Source organism: Typopeltis vanoorti, chromosome 10, assembly GCF_054136105.1.
Source record: "Typopeltis vanoorti isolate ZY-2024b chromosome 10, IOZ_Tvanoo_1.0, whole genome shotgun sequence".
NCBI lineage: Eukaryota > Metazoa > Arthropoda > Arachnida > Uropygi > Thelyphonidae > Typopeltis > Typopeltis vanoorti.
This window is the reverse complement of record NC_143558.1, coordinates 93619698-93641046: the sequence shown is the minus strand read 5'-3', so window position 1 is coordinate 93641046 and position 21349 is coordinate 93619698. Positions and strand designations below refer to the sequence as shown.

Below are 21349 nucleotides of genomic sequence, written 5' to 3'. Positions count from 1 at the left end.
GCTGTGTTTGGTGGTACAACAAATGGTTTTGCTTGAGTTTATGCAGCATACTGTAGCATGGGACGTGTTTCATTAGGTAGTGCCGTTTTTATCTCAGTTGTCTCTAATGGTGCTATTTGTTGACAAATATATTACACAACCTGCAAATGTCTCTTTACCTTATTCAGTGATACAAATAAACTACTTGTTTTTATTGAATCTGCAGTATAGTGACTGCTAGTGATTTATATTTTGCAAACAAATCCCTTTCCATTTATTCATAATTTTTTTTTTTTTTTTTTAATTATGCCCATCATAAATGCAAATATGAAAGTCTATAGTTTATGGGATCACGTATTCTTCATTCCATGCCTAGATACTTATAGCACAAGTGCACATATAATATCACAGATGTAAATTATTCATAATCTATTTTACAGTACTGAAAGTAAATTTATTCACGCCTTTTCTTTCTCTTCTTATATTTGCTGTTCTTTACATCTTTAGTAAATCAGGTGTAGTAACTAACAATCAAATATATCATTCTCATTAATTATTGTTTTTTAATATATTCTGAAAAGAACATTCCTTTTCACCTATCCCCCTCAATGGGGGTTACATTCGAAGAAATCATTACAAAAAGTGACGCATTTGACAATATGCAGGAACGAAATTGTCATTAATTTCACTTGCTTCGCCAGATAGCTGGGTTGGCAGTGAGTGAGCTACTACTGCCTTAACCTGAACGTGTTAATATCATGTCTACATTTCTACTGAGAAAACCAACCATCTGTTGCTCTAACATCATTATGACCTATGCTTCTAACTTCTTTTTTAACATTGGGCCACTGGTGAACACTTCTCATCCAGTTATAATAGGGAACCACTGATTTAGGGCATCCTCAGTGTTAGGATCCTTATCTTCACGCTTTGGTTTTTGGGATATTCTGTCTTTTCTGTGGCATGTCCATTCTTCTTGCAGTTTATCTTGCTGTTGTATCAAGCATGCAGTCGTAGATTTCAGTACCTTGTTATGTCTGCCAGACGACGATGACTGCTGTTGGGCAAATGACCTTAGATTTGGTCTAGTGTGGCGATTTATTTTTGGCTAGTGACCAATCTTTATGTGGCATCTTGGTAAAGGTCCAAAATTTTATAAAATTAAAATTAAAAACAAAATTATGAAAAAACACATCTTTACACATTTCTGATTAGGCATTGGCTCAGCATGAAAGATGTCATAAGTGCACTCAACTAACGCTAGTTAGAAACTGTACCTCCCTCCCCCCTGAGTATAAGCTGAGTCCATGAGAGGAGTGATGAGTCATTTGTCACAAAACACATGGAGGAACAAACCTGATGAGTTATTTAAAAGCTATGGTTTAACACAGCATGACCTTTGCACCCTTTGTGCCAATAAGCCTTAAGCCAATTAACCATTTACAAACAATCACCTCAGAGGGATAATTGAGTACTGCATCTCCTGTCTCAAATAAGTGAAGAAAACTTTGCAGTTTTCTTGATTTGGTTTGATTCTTTAAGATTTGTCCCAAATAAACAGCTGCTGCAATTAACCAATAACCCAGTTAATTGGATTCTACTGTACTTTTTTTTTTTTTTTTAATATATATCAGGCTGTTATTCTGCTAGTGATATAACCAGTTTCTTACTAGTCCAATCAACCTTTTGTACAGAAGTTTACCAAATGGCATTAATCTGTCAAATACCATTGAAGACATCTAGGAAAGTTATAGTACTATACCTTTTCATTATTCATTATACAGAATGCCATCTGATTATAAAATGAATAAATTATTTCTCTTTCTCTTCCCCTTCTCCTTCTCCATCAAACTTGTGTCACAGCTCAAGGAGATTCACATACTTCTTTACTCAATCCTGAATTCTGGTATTAATTAACTGTAACATGGACATATTTCTTATGTATAAAGCATCTGATATTTTTCCTATTTTTTTTAATGGAAAAAAACTGAAACAAAAATAGCATTTCTTTGTTTTGTTTTTTTCAGATTATTTATGTTGTGAGAAATCCCAAAGATAATGCAGTATCATACTACCACCATCATAAAATGAGCACCTTTTTAGGAAACTATAAAGGGACATGGGATGAATTCTTTGCACATTATATTAGAGGACACTGTAAGTACTGATTTAAATTTCTCTATCTAATTCTATTGCAAGAGATAAAGCATAAAATCTAGATTAAGTAAATTTTTAAAGTTTTGGTCTATATAACAGAATGCTGATACAGTATAATGAGCTGTGGCAGCTCATGGCTTCAAATTGTGGGTGTGCTGCAGACTTTTGAAATGTACATACACACTGTAAGTACAGTGTATACGTGTTTGAATAAAATACCAAAATTATGGTAAAAATTAAAAAAAAAATTAAACATGAAAAAATATTGTTTATTATCGATAAAATTATACAGTTTAGTATAATTCAAAATTACTTAAAAATAAAATATATTCTTCTTGTTTTGTTTCATGAAAAAATATTGTTTATTATCGATAAAATTATACAGTTTAGTATAATTCAAAATTACTTAAAAATAAAATCCATTCCTTTAATTGCAATTAAAGGAATGGATTTACAATTTTTGGACACTACAATTAAATCCTTTAATTGTAATGTCCAAGATGGAGTAAACAAGCAGTACGAATACTCTACTACTGGCGCAAACTGTATCTAAACAACAGTGGAACTGCACGGCGGACAGTGCCGCATTACGCTAATAGCTCACTTCTCACTATGACATGTATATGCTTGCGCCCATAGCAATATGACACTATGGTAAACACAGTGCTGCTAGCTTCCTTCACACCTCCTAAGTGCTACAAGATGGATTTTTATTATTTTTTATGCAAAATAAGAGAATAAAATGTGCACTGCTCAGATTAGCACAAGAGCGCAGTTTGTTCGCCAAGATGGTCGCTGACCTTCGATAGAAGATAGCACAATAAGAAGAAGAGTTGATAAAATTAAATATTACAAGCAAATATAAATAAATTAATAAATATATTTACAGGGTGTTCGGGATAAATTTGACAGTTTCGTAAGGAAAAAGAAAATCTTCTTTGTATCTATTAAATTTAATGAATTGACAAAAAAACATTACAGGCAGAGTTAATTACAATACTATCAACAAGATTTACTCAAAATAACCACCATTAGCATCGATCACAGCTTCAATTCTGCTTCGGAACCTCGAACAAGCTGATGCTACAGTCTCCCTGGGAAGGGCCGCAAAAACTGTTTTAATTTTATCCATTAACTGGGCTTTTGTATTACTGGAAGTGCGATTGGTGTCTTTTTCAACTGCGCCCCATACAAAATAATCCATGGGGTTAAGGTCTGGGGAGTTTGGAGGCCAAACATTTGGACTGGTGAAGTCGTAGAAATTTTCAGACAACCATTTTTGACTTTTCCCAGAGGTGTGGCAAGGGGCCGAATCCTGCTGCCATACATACGGCCTACCATTGGCTACCCTTGTTATCCAGGGCTTGACTACAGTTAGCAACTCCACGAACAAAGCCCGAATTCCAATGCCAGGGTTCTTCAACACCTGTTCCTGCAGATTTGCGAGGAATTCTGCTGTACGAACGCAATCAGATCGTCTGCTAGGGATCTTTCTTCTTGCTACATCCTCGTAGTCACCATTGCAAGTCTCTAGTTCATGCCTGATTGTTTTTACTGTATTCAGGGAGCATTGGGCAGCAGTCGTAATATCCTTATTTTGATGGCAGGCACGAATCATCATGATACAAGTTATTCTCTTCCATGATTCAGGTGGGTTCCAGCTATCCATCCTTTCTGACATCTTGTATATGAATGAAGAAGGGTCCAAACTTTTAAATGAAGAGAAGTGTGTGTTAATACATGTAACTTACGGAAAAATATAATTAATTATAAATATGTCAAATTTATCCCAAACACCCTGTATATGTCGAGAAAAATTGGGGGTGCTGCAGTGCCTATGCACGAGCTGCCTCTGTAAATGAGTAGAAAGAGAAGGAATGAAAGGAAAACAAAGATAGGAAAAAGCATCAGAAGGTGTTATTTGGCTGTTTACAACAAGAGGTGAGAATGCAGATGAAATTATGACAATGATATTTGCATAAATGACCAGGGAGAAATTCTGAATCAGGTAGAATATCACTATTCTACCTGATTCAGAATTTCCCATATATTATAGTGAGAATATATTTCCCATATATTATAGTGAGAATGTATAGGAAAGGGATATGTGATACATATTGATATCCAGAAAAAACGTGTGATCTAAATGAATTCCAGTAGTCAGGAGATTTTTTAAATAAAGGTGTAAAATGAAAGAATGAAGAGATTGAGTATGCTGATGGAAGTTTTTTCACTTGGCTATGCTCCCAATTATATATTTGGTTTAATCCTTTATCCAACTGTAAGCAAACAAAGTTTGCACCTGGAGTATTTTCAGGACTGGGGCAACTCGTGGCAAAGGTAGTATAAGTTCTCATCACTTGCCTTAGTATCCCATAATGACTTCTCCATTACTTCCATCTTAGTATCACCGCCTCTGGGTCTGGCTCCCACTGATGAGACCTCAATAAAGGTCGAAACCAGTCTGGGTAGTGATCCTTTCCTTAACGCATAGCATTATACATATCCGCAAGGAGATGTGCTTTGCATTATGGGATACTAAGGCAAGTGATGAGAACTTATACCGCCTTTGCCATGACTGCAGTCCTGAAAATACTTCAAGCACAAACTTTGTTTGCTTATACTTGGATAAAGGATTAAACCAAATCTATAATTGGTAGATTAAGTATGCAGTCTAGAAGAAAGAGAAAAAGAAAGCATTATGGATGCATTGTATGCTGAAAGATAATATTCAGTTATATAAGGAGTATAAAAAGCACAGGACGAGTAGTAATCAGGCTAAGAAAAATCTCCGAAAGTTCTTTTGATAGGATTATGGGAGAATGTTATCAGCTGATCAAAATGTGGTAGATCGATATAGCTGATGATATTTAATGAACATATCAATATATTTCATGTATGGAAGTGTGATATCATAGAGCTAGAGTGTGGAGGGAATAGCTTTAGTTGTGAGTGAAGAGAAATAGTTTGTTAAAGGGAAATAATGTTTTAGAGGTGTACTTATATATTACAACAGACTGGTAAATGCATTGGACAAGAAAAGTGCACATACAGTGGTATATTTAGATTTTATAAAGACTTTTTGAGAGATTGCAACTTCACAAGTTGGTAATTATACTGGAGTTAAAATAGCAAATTAGTGAGTTTGATATGAGACTGGCTGTCTGATAGGTATCGACAAGTTGTGTATGGAGGTTGAGGGGAGTGGGGGGGGGATGGCCCACTGTGCAGATGTGGTGTACATCAGGGGTCTGTTTTGGTGCTATTACTATTTAACTTATTTGTTAATGATAGTGAAAGTGGTTTGAATTGGATACGTAGTTGTTTGCAGATGATGCAAAGTTGAGGAAAACTATAAGTAGTACAGCAGCTGGCTCTATAAGAGGAATTGAACAGATGATCTGAGTAGGCAAGTGAGCGAAACAACCATATCAGTGTGTAAAGTGCAAGTTTTTGAAATCTGGAAGATGGAATGGGATGCTGAATGAACTACTGGTGGGAACATCTTAAGGAAGGTGGAGGATATTAGGAATATGAGTTGTGATGGTCAAAAAGAACATGAAATTTAAGGAGCAGATTGCTAAAATTGTGAGGATGATATGACAGATTACAGCAATAACAAAAATACACTGGCAATGTAGAAGTAAACAGGTTACAGTTCTGTTTAAAATCATGTGTGAAACATGTATATGATGTAATTTTTATATATATTTACTTCGTGTTTTTCCCATGCCTGTAAAGTCAGTTAGGATACCACAAGTATTATTTAAATATTTCTGATTCTTTCTAGTATATTTATCTACTTTAAAACAATTATAGTTTCCCCAAACTAATAAAATCTGATATATTACTTTCACTTATCTTTATTTCTTAGATAAGACAAGTGAACTGTAATACAAAAGAAACATTGTTTAATTTATATAAAAAAATACACAAATATAATTATTTACATAAAATTCATTTTAAAAAATTCCAAAAGAAATATGCTTTCTCTCACACTCATACCAATTTAATTTCAGGAATAAAAAAACATTCTTCTAACAACAAAGAAAGGAAACAGTTAACAACTATAGCTTTTCACTACAGTCAGTTCCAAAATTAAGAGCTATCTCATTCTGGCTCAAAGTTAACACTTTTGCAAATAAAGAATCTTATCCTACCTCAGTGTAAACAATTTTCAGAAAAATTACCCTGCTCCAGAAAGTTATCCATGAAGAGAAAAATACTTAGCATGAACTGCTGACTTTACATTTTTCTAAACAAATCTTTATTACATGAATTAAATCCTTTCTTTGTCTGAATAATACCGTGAAGAACACTATTTAGAAGAAAAATGCAGGGTTAAATAAACAAAATTCTTGATCAACTGAAATTTGCTGTTTCCAAACCTTGAGCTACTGTTTATTAAAGCAAGAACAAAATTAGAGGCCTTCTTGTAGAAGTTATATCTTCAGACATGAAATACTTTCAGATAAATCTATAGGGCTCTGAATACATTCCTACAACTCATTTTCCTCTCCGAAAAGAACCCATATTCTTCTTCTTGTATCCACAGCAACTTATAAACAGTTTTTGCTTAGCTGCCCAGAGTTTCCAACTCTGGGCAGCTAATTAATTTCGATAGCATTAATTGGAGTTGGAAATCCTGTTCTTCCATCTCCTTGAAAGGTAGGACAAAACAATGTATAAAAGAAACTTGTTACAAAATTGTTTTGATAACAACATTTTTGTAACAAGTGAATTTTTAATTATCACCCTAAATTAAATTTTTTGACAGAGTATGAAGAGGAACTACATTATAGTAAATGGAAGGGGAGGGGTATATACCATTAATTAACCCAAGTTTTTTACAATTTTTTTTTTTTTTAGATTGCTAAACACTCAAGTTTAGCAATGTGGCAATAGCAATAATTAATTATGTAACTATTGTTGTATGATAGCTGTGATTAGTAGGTGGTGCTTGGTATATTTAAAGTTCTGTATTTATTTCTGTGTTTCTTGTATGCAGCTTTGAGCATAAGTAAAATGACAGTGAGACATAAGTTGGCACTATGAGACATAGACCAGCAAGTGGCATGGATTTTTCAAAAATGGTGAGGTGCTGTGAATGCAGCATGTATGCTTGGGGAGAGATTGAAGATATTTATGTGGATAGGATTAATAGGAGAGAAGAGAGAGTTTGGATGTATAAGGGTAGCATACTTATAGATTATGATATCATTGAATGTGAGCGGTAGCTGGCAAAAGATCGTGGTAACTACTGGAGTAAGCCAAGTTGCCTTTATGGCTGAGTGCTTGAATGGCAATGGTAAGACAGTGGGTGAATGCAGTGGTGACTTAGCAAAGTTGATTGGTAAGACAGTGTGCGTAGATGGCAGTGGTGAGTGGTAAGACAGTGGACATGTCTTACCACTGAGGTAAGACAAGGAACTGAGGATTTGAGGAGCGGATAGAGCTGTGTGTTGAGGCTGAAGTGCTGGGAGGACATCATGTTGGAGGTTTAATGGAATATTTACAGACATCTTCAGGGATTACAAATAACTTTCATAAGACACACTCAAATACAACACAATACTAAGTGAAACACGTGGATGACTCTAAAGTCCTATCTAGGTGGTGCACCCTCTATGGCCATTTGTAAGGGGCCTAGGATGTAAAGTGGGACCTCTGATAATTAATGTTTCCAAAATTTTGGGAAGTTTTATGCAACCATATTTATTTAAATTTGGTTGATTTCTGAGTGCCACCTCAGATTCTAAAAACAGTCTTTCTTTTTTTAATTTACTATGGTGGAGCATGGTGGTTTTTTTTTCTAGGAGATCCTGTGGGTTGTATCCTGTCAAAGCAGCTGGCTAATTCTGTTACCCCCCCCCCCCCCCCCACTGGACTTACCACATCCTATATAAAAAAAAAAACTCTACCCATTTTAAAACCTTGATTGAAAATCTACTTGAAATAATACAGACATATTGATAAGTTTGACATCACCTGACTGTTTACCACTAATCCCTTAAATGATATCTTAACACTCTTAAAAACTGTTTCTCCTTTTAATATCTTAGCTCTCTTTCCCTTTGCCATCAGTTCTGGTTATTTTTCTTGGAAGAACAAAATTTAAAAACAGAACCGATAGAGGGAACTGCTATCGGTCCCCCTCCCCATCCCCTTTTGCTAATTTTTACATGGAAAATTTGAAAAACAAGCCATAGACTGAAACCTTCTATCTGGCTAAGATATGTAGATGATGTGTTCTCTATTTGGCCTCATGGCCTGGACACATTAAACTTCTTCCTCTGTCACTTCAGTAGCCTACATCCAAGAATCCAGTTTATGATGGAAAAGTAAAATAACAATAGTTTACTCTTCCTAGACATCTTAGTAACACACCTTTCCTTCATATAGAAAACCGACTTACACAGGCAGATACATTACCAAACTCTCCCAGCACCACCACCACCCCTCTAAACAATATGGCATTATTAAAACTTTAACCAATAGTGCCCGCAATCTTTGTTCCGGTGGAATCTCCCCTTCAACCGAACTCAACCACATACACAACACCTTCCTTCCTTTCTAATGGCTACAGCAATTATAGAATTAAAAAAATAATCAGTTCTTCCCCCATTCCCCAGACATCTCTTCAGAAGGATTTCAGAAATGCCATCACCATCCCCTACATCCATGGCACATCAGAAAAAATAGTCAGGTCCTTAAAAAAAGTACACCCTCTACACAGTTTTTAAGTCCCACTGTAAACTTGCTACCAAAGTTTACTTACTGTAAACTTCTACCAAAGATCAGCTCTCTCCACTCTCAATGCCTGGAGTATATAAAGTACTCGGCAAGCTGGCTGACTTCAGATAGACAGGTAGATCAGCAACTATCCGTTTAGAACACAAATCATACATCTGCAATCATGATATCTGTTGACATCTGCCCACGATATAGTAATTAAATTAAAGATGCCAAGAAATTATATTCTTGTTTAATCCTTTATCCAAGTGTATGCAAACAAAGTCTACACATTAAGTATCTTCACAACTCTAATCCTGAGTATTTTAATAATAAGGTGTTACACATTGTCACTTCTTGTATATGGAAAATATATGACTTGCATTATTTCAACCTTGCTTTCTCTTCTGGTTCTGGCTCATATTGATGTGAGTTTTTGTTGAATTGGTCTTGATCACTGCATTCCTTAAACGCCTTCCTATGGTATGGCCTCTACTAACATGGCCTTTATCAGGGCCTTTTGGTGGATATCCTGCACCGGGAGATGAGCAGTTCTGTTTGGCAGCTTGTGGAGGTTAATGCTTGGTTTGGTTAGTGGTGGATTTTTGCCTGCCATTGGATAGAGCTGAGGCTTCTGCAGGTTTTGTCTGAGAGAACCACTGCTGAGATAAATAGAGCATAATGAGTTATTAGATCCTTCAGGTTACTCATTGAATTTAGAGTAATCTGAAAGATTGCCCAGTTTTTGTAGAAGACCCTTTACAAAGGTCTGGGTAGTGGCTCTTCCCATAATGCATAGCATTATGCACACCTGAAAGGAGGTGCTTTGCATTATGGAATACTAAGGTGTCTGAAAAGTTCTCGGCCTAACAATGAAAACACAAATTTATAATTTCAAAATTATTTTTATTTTTCAACATAATCTCCCTTATGACTAATACATTTATTCCAGTGATGCTCCAGCACCATTATCCTGTCCCTGTAGTGGTTCTCAGTAAGATCTACAAAATACCCCTCTACAGCCCAATCACCTCTTGATTCGAAGAAAAATGCTAATCAGTGAGGAAAAGTTTTAGTTTTGGGAAGAGATAGAAGTCAGAGGAAGTCAAATCTGGGGAATAGGGTGGATGTTCCAACAATTCATAGTGCAGATCCCTTAATTTTCCCATTGCCAAAACACCTTTGTGGGCAGGTGCATTGTCCTAATGAAAGATCATTTTTTTCCTTCTGCAAACTGGGCCTTTTCTCATGAATTTTTTCATTTAGTCTAGTTAAAAGATTGGAATAATATTCTCCGGTTATTGTTTTACCCTTTTCAAGATAATTAATAAACAAAAAATGCCTTTAGCATCCCAAAACACCGATGCCATGACCTTTCCTGCTGATGGAACCAACTTTGTCTTCTTTGGTGCTGAACAACTGGCTTCTGTCCACTGTTTTGACTGCGGTTAAGATTCTGGTGTGTAATAGTGAATCCATAGTAATAAATTGATGCACAAAATCAGTTTTATTCTTGTTAAAATGCTCCAAGCACTGTTCAGAGATTTTCACGTGAGTGCATTTTTGATCTGCTGTGAGCAAGCATGGCACCCATCATGCACAAAGCTTTTTCTTTTGCATGAAGAATTGCAAATTGCGAGTCACAGTGCAATTTCATGCACTTTGACTCACCGGTCATCCAATACCATATCGTGCAATTGATCAGTGATTTCTGGTGGTGTTATACTTTTTAGACGTCCTTCACATGGATCATCTTCAAGGCTGGTATGGCCATGTTTAAACTCGGAAGTCCATTTCTTAATTGTCGAAAACAAAGGAGAAGAGTGCCCATAAGCTTTTATGAACTTCAAATGAATTTCTTTTGCCGTTAAACCTTCTTTTACAAAGAATTTTATAACCGCACGATACTTAATTTTATCCATTTTAAGGGATAGACAACACTTTTGCTTCAGACAGTTTTTTAAAACAAACTACTTGATAGAATGACTTGCAATCTCATATGGATGCTTATGACAAATGTTCCAACTTTAAAAAAAATCTTGCTGATAGTGTTGCCATCTACGGTCGAAGCTGAGTACTTTTCAGATCACCCTTGTCATGTGAAGTCATTAGCTTCTATATACTACTTGCTTAGTAGTGAAGATGCTTTGCATGCAAACTTTGTTTGCTTACACTTGGATGAAGGATTACACAAGAATATAATTTCTTGGGATGTTTAATTTAATTTATAATCAATTCAAAAAAACTTTCGACACCCATAATATACAGATATGCAAAACAGTTATCCTAAAATCAAGGACGATTGTTTCCTAAAACTGATTATTGTGTTATTGCTGAGGATATTATTATTATTATTACCCAAGACCCCATGGAGTCAAAGACAAATCTAGGAGGTCCTTTTATCATATCATACCACACTTTAAACACACTCAAATTCTCTGCAGACACCACACTCTCAGTCAAGGCATTCAAATCATTCACAACTTTGCATGCAAAAAACCTGCTTCTCATTCCCCCTTCTCACACCATTTTTATACGGTTTCCAGGGATGACCTCTGGTTCTCCCACTATTTTCTGAAGAACCTCTCCAACATTGATCCTATAACAATCCCTTACTAACTTGTAGGTCTCTACGATATCTCCCCTCTTCCTCCTATCCAATAGACTCTGTAAATTGCATCTTCTTAATCTTTCCTCAAATTCGACATTCCAGAGGTCAGAAACTACCTTAGTCAGTCACCTCTGGACCTTTTGAAAACCAGGTGACCAAATTTGGGCACAGTAGTCCATGTGTGGCCTAATCAGAGACTTATACAGTGGAACAAGAATCTCCCTATTTCTATAAGTCAGTGTCATCCGTATCATTCCCAGAAGTCTTTGTGTTGTTGTTCACAATTTTGGCAATGTGTCTCCTAAATTTCAGATCCTTATCCACTGTCACCCCAAGATCTCTTATTTCCTTCTCCTCTGACAATATATCCCCACCAAGCATAAATTCTGCATCCCATCTTTGTTTCCCAAATTTTAAAACTTTACGTTGTTGTGTCATTCATCTTGCTAACTGATCCATTTATGTTGGTTAGTTGGATCTATTCTTATTTCTTTAAATTCCGTTTTTATTTTGTTAGATGCTGATTGATACTGATCCGAATATAAGGAAATTTATATTATCCTGTGCAACCCTATATTCAGATTAGTCTATATAATATAGTGGAATCAATCATCAAATAACTTTTGCAATCTCAATTTTCTACAGGCTGAGGTTAATATTATCATTTAAGGCTTCTGCAAGGTCCGATAAACTTTATGAGCGGTGCAATGAAAGAGAATCAGGCAAACACCAAATTGAAATCAGTAAAACAAAACATTTAATGCAGGGTTATATAACATGTACATTAAGTATAACTTTGAAAACAAGATAATGCAAATCAACTTAGTTCAAATATTCATAACAAACATAAAACATTAGGCATCAGACATCCAGCTGTCAATTCTACATTCTTCCGAATAATTAAAAATGGTTCACACAGTGAATATTTTTAAAGTAGAATTCTCTAATTCTCTCTTAGTCAACAAACACTTAATTCAATAATGAGGCAGTTATCACTTCAAGGGGGAAACACTTTTAAGCTCTATATTTCGGCTATTTTTAGTAGAATGCACTGTTAATGTTAAGATATATCAGGCGGAGCTAACTTTTATTTCATCATGCTGAAATATAAAAAAATGGACTGTTCTTACCGGGTTACATCTTTTACACATTGGATTCACTATAGGCACACTTAAAATTGTAGTTAACTATCACTTTGAAGTAACACTATTCAAAAGAAATCTTCACTATAATAACTGAAATATTAAACATAGAGCTTCACAAGTCTTGACACACTCGTTTTAGGTAATCTACTTATTCCTTGTTTTCTTCTATGCATTAAATTCAGCTTAGCACTATTCTTCCTCAAAACAATTGGAATTCGTTGTAATTTTAGAATTCCATATAAATATTCCTAATTGCCTATTAATGTCCCGGTTCCTTCTTAATAGATTTACGGCATTTCTCAATCCCCTTCTTGCCACCCGTTACTTCACTCCTTGCTGTCCTGAACGCTTCTCCCCTCTTTACTTTCATTTTCCAATTAAAATACCTTCATTCTTCCCGCCAAAATCCGGTTCTAGCCAGTCCAGCTCATATCAACTCCTTCTCCCTTCGAATACCGTAGCTCACGCTCCGAGCACGGCTATCTAAAATTAACTCCGGTACCTTGACAACAGCCAATCAAATCTAATCAGAAGAATTACATAAAATCACTCTTACATACAGAAACAAAATAAAAAAGATATATTACAATTCATATAGCATATATTTACAAGTTATATAAAGAATTTATACAGAATAAATAACTAAAAAAATTAACAGTTATTATATCAATAAAAATTTAACAGTAAGTGTTTAATTTATAATTTACATAGGAGCAAATTTACTTAGCTCAGGAAATACAATACATGTTAAATCATGAATGAAGTATTAATAAATCATAAAATTCTTCATTCACAATTTAACAACGTTTTGCAACAGTGAACTTGCATTCCCATTCCTGTGCCCAATCACTCAATTTGTTCAAGTCTTCTTGTAAGGCCACAACATCTTCTCTACTCTTCATAGTTCGTACCAACTTTGCATCATCTGCAAACAACTCTGAATATCTCCATCTAAATCTTCACCAATATCATTAATATACAAGTTAAATAGCAATGGCCCTGAAACAGACCCCTGAGGCACACCTCTAGTGACCTTCCTTTTGCAGTATATTGCTCTCCACACACAACTTGTGATACCTATCAGATAGCCAGTCTCCAATCCAATGCACTAATCTAATATCCAACCCCATCTGCTCTAATTTGACTATCGACTTATCATGCGGTAATCTATAAGTAGATTACTAAAATATGACCTCCATTTACCAATTCATGGTGTCACTCAAAGATAATGCCATTGTTGTCAACTCAATTCTGGATCCTAGTTCTCATATTATTATTATTAGATGCCTCCAGGGAGTCCAAAGACTCATCGAGGGAGAGTGTGCCAACAGCATCGAGCGATTGGTCCCCGTCCAATATCTAAAAGTAAAGTCAAGAATTTAGGATCCAGTCATGTTCGTGTTAACACCATTAGTATTTTAGTTTTTGATATATTATTATTATTATTATTATTATGTGACACCTCCAAAGACTCATCAAGGGAAGGCATATACTCTACAACTCTCTGTCTCTACCACTCATTTTGCCAACTACAGTGAATCACAACTACCATCACAGTGCCATTTACTGTCCAACACTACCACTAGTAATTTCACAGACAATCGCAAACATCCATGTCCATCCACGGTGGGATTCAAACCCGCAGCCTTTTGGTTGGAGATGAGATAAGCAAACCACTCAACCAACCAGGCTGTAACATTCGTATTCTTTCTCAGAAGAAAGTTCTTACTTCAGTCTCTCTTACCTTTGATAATATTTTGATCTCCAGTCAAGATCAGTTTTTCTTCTTGGTGTTGACTTTCAAATCTAGCCTAATCTGTACAAGCATATCACATCCATAGCCTCCATCAACAGTGTCTTCTTTCATTCAAAACACTAGTTGCTGCTGAACACTTTATAAATTCCAAATCAGCCCAACCCAGCATTGTTCCTACTTGGATTACCATCACCTCTCAGTAGTTTCCCACACTGCTTCTGTTTGGTAAGCCTTGCACTCGTCTAGCCATGTTTATCATCCTCACCAGTGGCACAATGGTGATTTCTATTATCACAATATACAATGATAATATACATGTTCTATATTATTATTAAATACAACACGTGTGTCCTGTGTGTTGCTTCCACCATATGCTGTATAAAATAACTATTCCTAAGCAAATTCAAGGAACTCATTCTTACTCATGTTTTGTGCTTTCACTGACTCTTGAACTTATTCTTATAATTCCTGCTTCCAATCAATGCTTCCATAGCTAAAGAAGACACCCATTTTATAACCTATATGGCTCTTGCCATCTTGTTAGTCTGAACATTTTAGAATCATCTTCCTAGTGATCATTATATTACAAAGTTTTTGATGATGGCAGTAAGATACTAGCAAAATACTGGATCATTAATTAAATGAGGTTTATTTACCTCATTTAGTTCCATTTCTAGTTAATATTGTTTAACTAACATTAAATTACAAGGGTGAAGAATAACCAGCAATGAAACTAAATATTCAACTGATAATTAAATATCCACAGTAAAAAATATTTATTTTATGAATATTTTATCTTATGTATTGTAAGACATAATCAATGAGAGCAACTGTTATAAAAAATATGAAGAAATATGAAAATTGACTTTATGCTACATCATTGTATTTATATAGTGATGTGACAATGGTACATACATTTTTAGAAAAAAAAAAAAAAAAACAGAATTTATTTTCTTATCCAAAATTTTAGTATTAAATGCTTAATAAACATTTTACAGTAGTTTATGGCTCATGGTTTCAACATGTGCTGACTTACTGGAAATTCTACCAGGACCACCCAAATAAGGTTCTTTTTGTATCATATGAAGAATTGAAATTGGTAAGAATGAAATTTAATATTTACAACAATTTTGTTTGCAGTTGCTGATTCAAATATAATATATTTAAATAAATATTTGAATGTAATTAAAGAAACTTTACTTAATTTGAACATGATAAAGTAATAATAATAAAATTTTATAAAATAAAATGTTCTGCTTGGGGGGGGGGTGAAACATCCATGGATTCAAACCTGCAGCTGTTTATTATTATTATTATTATTACTCAAGCCTCCATGGAGTCAAAAGACTCAGTGTAGGAGGTCCTTCCTAAGAAACACAAAGTCTATCATACCACTCCTTGAACTTATTGACCATTCTTGCTCTCACCACTCTATCAGGCAATGCATTCCACAGTTCAACTACCTTCCATGCCAAGAAACCACTCCTTACCCTCTTGCTCACAGCTACCTTTCGTAACTTCCAGGAATGGCCTCTTGTCATTGCTCCTTCCCGCTGTTCCACCAAACAAAAGAACTCCCCAGTGTCAGCCCTGTAACTACCTCTCAACAGTTTAAAAGTCTCAACCATATCACCTCTCCTTCTTCTATCTACCAAACTCTGCAGTCCACATTCCCTCAGCCAATCCTCATAACTAACATTGTACAGTCCTGAAACCATCTTTGTTATCTGCCTATGTACCCTTTCCACAGTCAATTTATGCCCTTCAAATCCTGGGGACCAAATTTGAGAACAACAGTCTAAGTGTGGTCTGATCGGGATCTTATACAATGGAACGATAACTCTTTTATATCTACAGGTCAGCGTCCTTCTCAGTATTATAGCAATCCCCTGGGTTACCTTCATCACCTTTGCAATATGCTCCCTGAATTTCAGTTTTCTATCAATCATCAACCCCAGATCTCTTGTCTCCCCTACTTCTTCCACTACAGCTCTTCCAATCAAGTACGCAGCCTCCATCGATGTATCCAACTTCAAGACTTTACATTTTGCTGCATTAAACCGACTCCCCCATTCATATACCCATCTTTGCAGTTTATTCAAATCCTCTTGCAGGGCTGCCACATCTGCACTATTACTAATAACTCTTCCCAGCTTCACATCATCTGCAAACAACTGAATATCCTCCTGCAATCAATTGACAATGACATTGATATAAAGGTTAAACAATACAGGTCTCAGAACTGAACCCTGTGGAACCCCATTTGTAATCTTCTACCTCCTTAATACTGCCCCACCATACACCACTCTCTGATACCTATCAGACAGCCAATCCTGAATCCAGTTGACTAATTCGACATCTAAACCCACATGCTGCAACACAACTTAAATATCAGCTTATCTTGTGGCACCTTGTCAAATGCCTTTGCAGAATCCAAAAAAAATAGCAGTATATACCTTTCCCTCATCGACTGCTCTTGTCACTTTGTTATAAAAGGCATTCATATTACTAAAGCAAGAGCACCCTTTAACAAATCCATGTTGACTCTCACAGATAACATTACCCTCATCTGCCCAATTCTGTATATGGTCCTTCACTAACTTCTCCAAGATCTTAACAACTCATGATGAAACACAAACTGGCCTATAGTTAGACATATCCAGTCTGCTATTGCCCTTATGCAATGGCACTATCTTACTTTCCTTTCATTCCTTGAGTACCTTTCCCATAGCCAGACTTTCATTGAAAAGCCAGGTCAATAGATCTGTCAGTTCTTTAGCACAGTCCCACAGCTTTATTGACATCCATGATACTCAGTATTTGGAACACGCTTTCCTCTTGCACCTCTAAACCTCGAACCTGCTCTGTCCCTTTAGTATTAAAACTTACTTCTCCAAGATGAAATACTCCAATAAAATGTTTATTGAACAACTCCACTATGTCCTCTGCATCAGTCACTCTATTCCCATTTGCATCCTAATGTCATTCTTCCACAATCATTTCCCCTCCTGCTGGTTTAGGGATATGCATTTTCTAGCTATGCAGTCAAGACTAGCAAATGTTATTATAATTTTTTTATGGGCATCTACATGGAGTCAAAGACTCATCTCATTTCACATAATACTTACATGCTTCTCTTTGACCTCATTCACTGATGAAACACTCATAACCACCTATGACTATTACACCCATTCAACACTCTCCAAGCAAAATATCCAGTTCCAACACTTTTCCCAACCACACACTTACACAATTTCCAAGAGAACTCTCGTTCTTTCCTCTTCTTTTCTGCCATATATTGGAAAAAAGTCTTTGGTGAATAAAGTCTTATAAAATTCCTTTAATAATTTATGTTTTTATCACATATCTTCTTGTTTGCCTATCAAATAGTCTTTGTATCCCACAGACCTTCAATCTATCCTCATCAGAATCATTCTATAGGCCTGCCACAATCTTACTTACCTGTTGATCCTCTCTGGAACTTTATCTCCATGAAACCTATCTGACTAGATCTGTGTGCAGTAGTACAAATGTGTCCTTATTAAAGTGATATAAATTGTATTTATTTATTTATTTAATTTTTTTTTTTAATCACTAGTGGTCAGACTAGGGAAAAGGATTAATTACCTACGTAGATTTAGTTTACCGGTATACAGAGCTAGAGCATGTAGCTTGGTTCCTTATACACTTGTATCCTTCTGATGATGACCTCGATACAGGGGTCGAAACGTAAAGTTTTATTTTATCAGTAATTAATAAAATAATCTGTTCAACATGTGTGTTTTTGTATCCCTTAATTTATAAATATGAATGCTGATCACTGTGTAACCCTAAAAGAAAGAATCATCATAATCCATGGAGATATGACCCACAAGCAGTGCAGCTTCTACGGTAAGCTAAAGATACATGTTTCCTTGTTAACAAATCGACTAGCCTTTTTGAAATGATATAGAGACAGCAACATAATACCCATCTGCATTAAGCTAAAGAAGAAGTTTAAATCAGCCAAAGCGTTCATATTTATGCCTGGTTGGAAAAGCCTTGTTACGAGAACAAATCCACGAGGCACGTAAAAACCTAGCATCCACCCAAGCCAAAGTTCTACAACTTAAATTAGAGCTATCTGACTACGTTATTCCAGAAATTTGGGAGATTTTAGACAGGATCACACACAACTCGGCCAAACACTTATTACTGAAAAACAAAGAAAAATTAATAATGAAATTTCAAGCCCTACAACAACAGAAAAGCACAAGACCATCAGGACGCCATAACGAAAGGAACAGCCAATCACAAACTGACATCATAAGGAGCAGCCAATCATCCACAAATGAAGTTAGGAGCAACCAATCACCAGCGGACCAAAGCTTGGTTATCAACCAATCAAACCACAATCTCACCCAAGGTGAACTCTCACTGCTAAAGAAAGGTTTGAACTATGCCATTGCTCTGAGGTCAGTGAACAAACTTGATATCGTGTATCATGTCGAGAGAGGTTTAAGATCCCTCCCCACCAATTTGGCTGATAAAATACGAATGGAAACATCGTGTAAACTAAATTCAAACAAAAAACTAAGCACCAACTTAAACAAAACCGAAAATCTAGCCCTTAAATCCTTAAAAAATAACCAAGACGTTATAATCAAGAAAGCAGATAAAGGCAATGCCACTTCTTTTAGACCATACAACATACATTGAAAAAATGAACCATTTGATATCGGACCACAACACCTACCAAATGGTAAACTACAACTCCACAAAATGTAACAAAAAGAAAACAACTGAATTAATCAAATCTGTTCACACATGGCCCAAAGAAACAACAAAAAAATTAATACCTCATTATGGCCGTGCACCCAGAATTTATGGCCTGCCAAAAATTCACAAACCAGGCATGCCACTATGTCCTATTGTTGAAGGAATTGACAGCCCAAATTATCACTTAGCCAAAAAATTAGCGGCCACACTCAAGGAATTGGTAGGTCAGTCCTCTTCCTACATAAAAAAATACACAACATTTCATTAATAAAATTAAAAACCTTACACTCAACGACCAAGATTTATTAGTCAGCTTTGACATAACTTCTCTTTTCACCAATGTCCCAATCAATGACACTATCTTGCTCCTACAGAACATATTTCCACACGACATCATGGCCCTCTTTGCCCACGTACTCTGCTCCGGATATTTCATGGGACAAAACAATTTTTACCTTCAAAAAAGAAGGTACAGCCATGGGCTCACCGCTTTCTCCCCAATAGCTAACTTTTATATGGAAGACTTTGAGCAACGTGCTCTAGAGACAGCATGTCTAAAGCCCAAAATTTGGCTCAGATACGTCGACCATATTTTTGCCATTTGGCCGCACAGCTCTAAATACATTCCTTAGCCACCTAAACAAAACAACACAAACGTATCCAATTCACCACTGAAATGGAAAAATGCAACTCTCTTCCTTTCCTAGACACACTTGTCACAGGTCTTCCCTCTGGCTGTCTCTCCTTCTCAGTTTACTGCAAACCTACACACAGGCCAATACATACACAAAAATTTTTACCACCACCACCACCACCACCACCCAACACAAAAACTAGGTGTCATAAGCACCTTTAAACACAGAGCTCTAACAATTTGTTCTAATGAACAAGCTCTGAACCAGGAATACAAGATCATCAACCAAACATTTATAAAAAATGGTTACAGTAAGAAAACTATTCACAAGATCCTCCATAAAGATACCAGTAAGAACAAAAAAGATTTCAGGAATGCTATTGCCATTCCGTATGTTAGAGGCATTTCTGAAAAAATAGACAGACCACTATGCAAATACAACATTAAAACCACCTTTAAACCCCCAAATAAGTTAAGACACCTACTCAGTTCTTCTAAAGATCCTCTTCCACACCTAGCCCACCCAGGGGTATACAAAATACAATGCACATGTAACATACCATACATAGAGGAAACAGGGCGAACTATCCCAATCAGACAAGATGAACACAAACGACACATTAAATACCTCCATTTTGGAAAAACCGGCCATTCTGATCATGCACTCCAAACATACCATAGAATTGATTGGAAATATACCAAGTCCTTACAACGCACCAAAACCTGGTTTGAGAGAAAATTTAAAGTGTCATGTGAAATGCTCAAACACAACCCAAATCTCAACAAAATTGATGACCTAACCATTTCAAGAATGTGGAGGACCCATCTACAACCTGTATAACAACCTAAACTAGCCATAGAAAAATCCCACTACAAGAAGGCAACTTGGTGAAGTGTTTGTAACATTCAACAGCAACTGAAAGAAATCATATTATAACAATCAGAACTGTACAAATCCAGAAGAATATTAATACATGAGGACTTTAACAGTTTATTGTAGTTGTATTTATTTATTTATTTTTTTTTTTTTTAATCACTAGAGGTCAGGCTAGGGAAAAGGATTAATTAACTACGTAGATTTAGTTTACCGGTATACAGAGCTAGAGCATGTAGCTTGGTTCCTTATACACTTGTATCCTTCCGATGATGACCTTGATATATGGGTCTAAACGTAAAGTTTTATTTTATTAGTAATTAATAAAATAATCTGTTCAACACGTGTGTTTTTGTGTCCCTAAATTTATAAATATGAACCACATAATATAATGTGCTTTTTTTTTGGCCACCTTTGCGATATGGTCACCCTCTAACTTCAACTTTCTGTGCATAATCATCCCCCAAATCTCTGAAATTATCAATTTCCTGAAGTTCAGTTTGGTTTCATCACAGGTACTCAGCATATGATCTCTTTATCCCAAAGTGCATGACCTTACACTTGGACACATTAAACTGGCAGGCATTATCCCTTGCCCATAGCACCAGTCTGTTTACGTCATCCTTCAGGATCGCTGCATCATCTTAATTGACTATCATCCTTCCTGGCTTTGCATCATTGGCAAGCCACCAAATATTTGACC

General features: G+C 35.8%; 1 protein-coding gene across 6 annotated transcripts in view; it reads left to right on the top strand.

Annotated features, from left to right (window-relative positions):
* LOC150102597 (sulfotransferase 1B1-like) overlaps positions 1-21349 on the top strand; it is a 213354-nt gene that overhangs the window by 70427 nt on the left and 121578 nt on the right. For all 6 annotated transcript variants that reach the window (XR_016548926.1, XM_090399000.1, XM_090398998.1 and 3 more), the window contains exons 4-5: positions 2007-2136; positions 15379-15479. Coding sequence is in view for 5 of the 6 variants with exons in the window: in XM_090399000.1 (XP_090255126.1) it covers positions 2007-2136; positions 15379-15479 (231 nt within the window). In the remaining variant the exon portion in view is untranslated. The remainder of the gene's footprint in view (positions 1-2006; positions 2137-15378; positions 15480-21349) is intronic.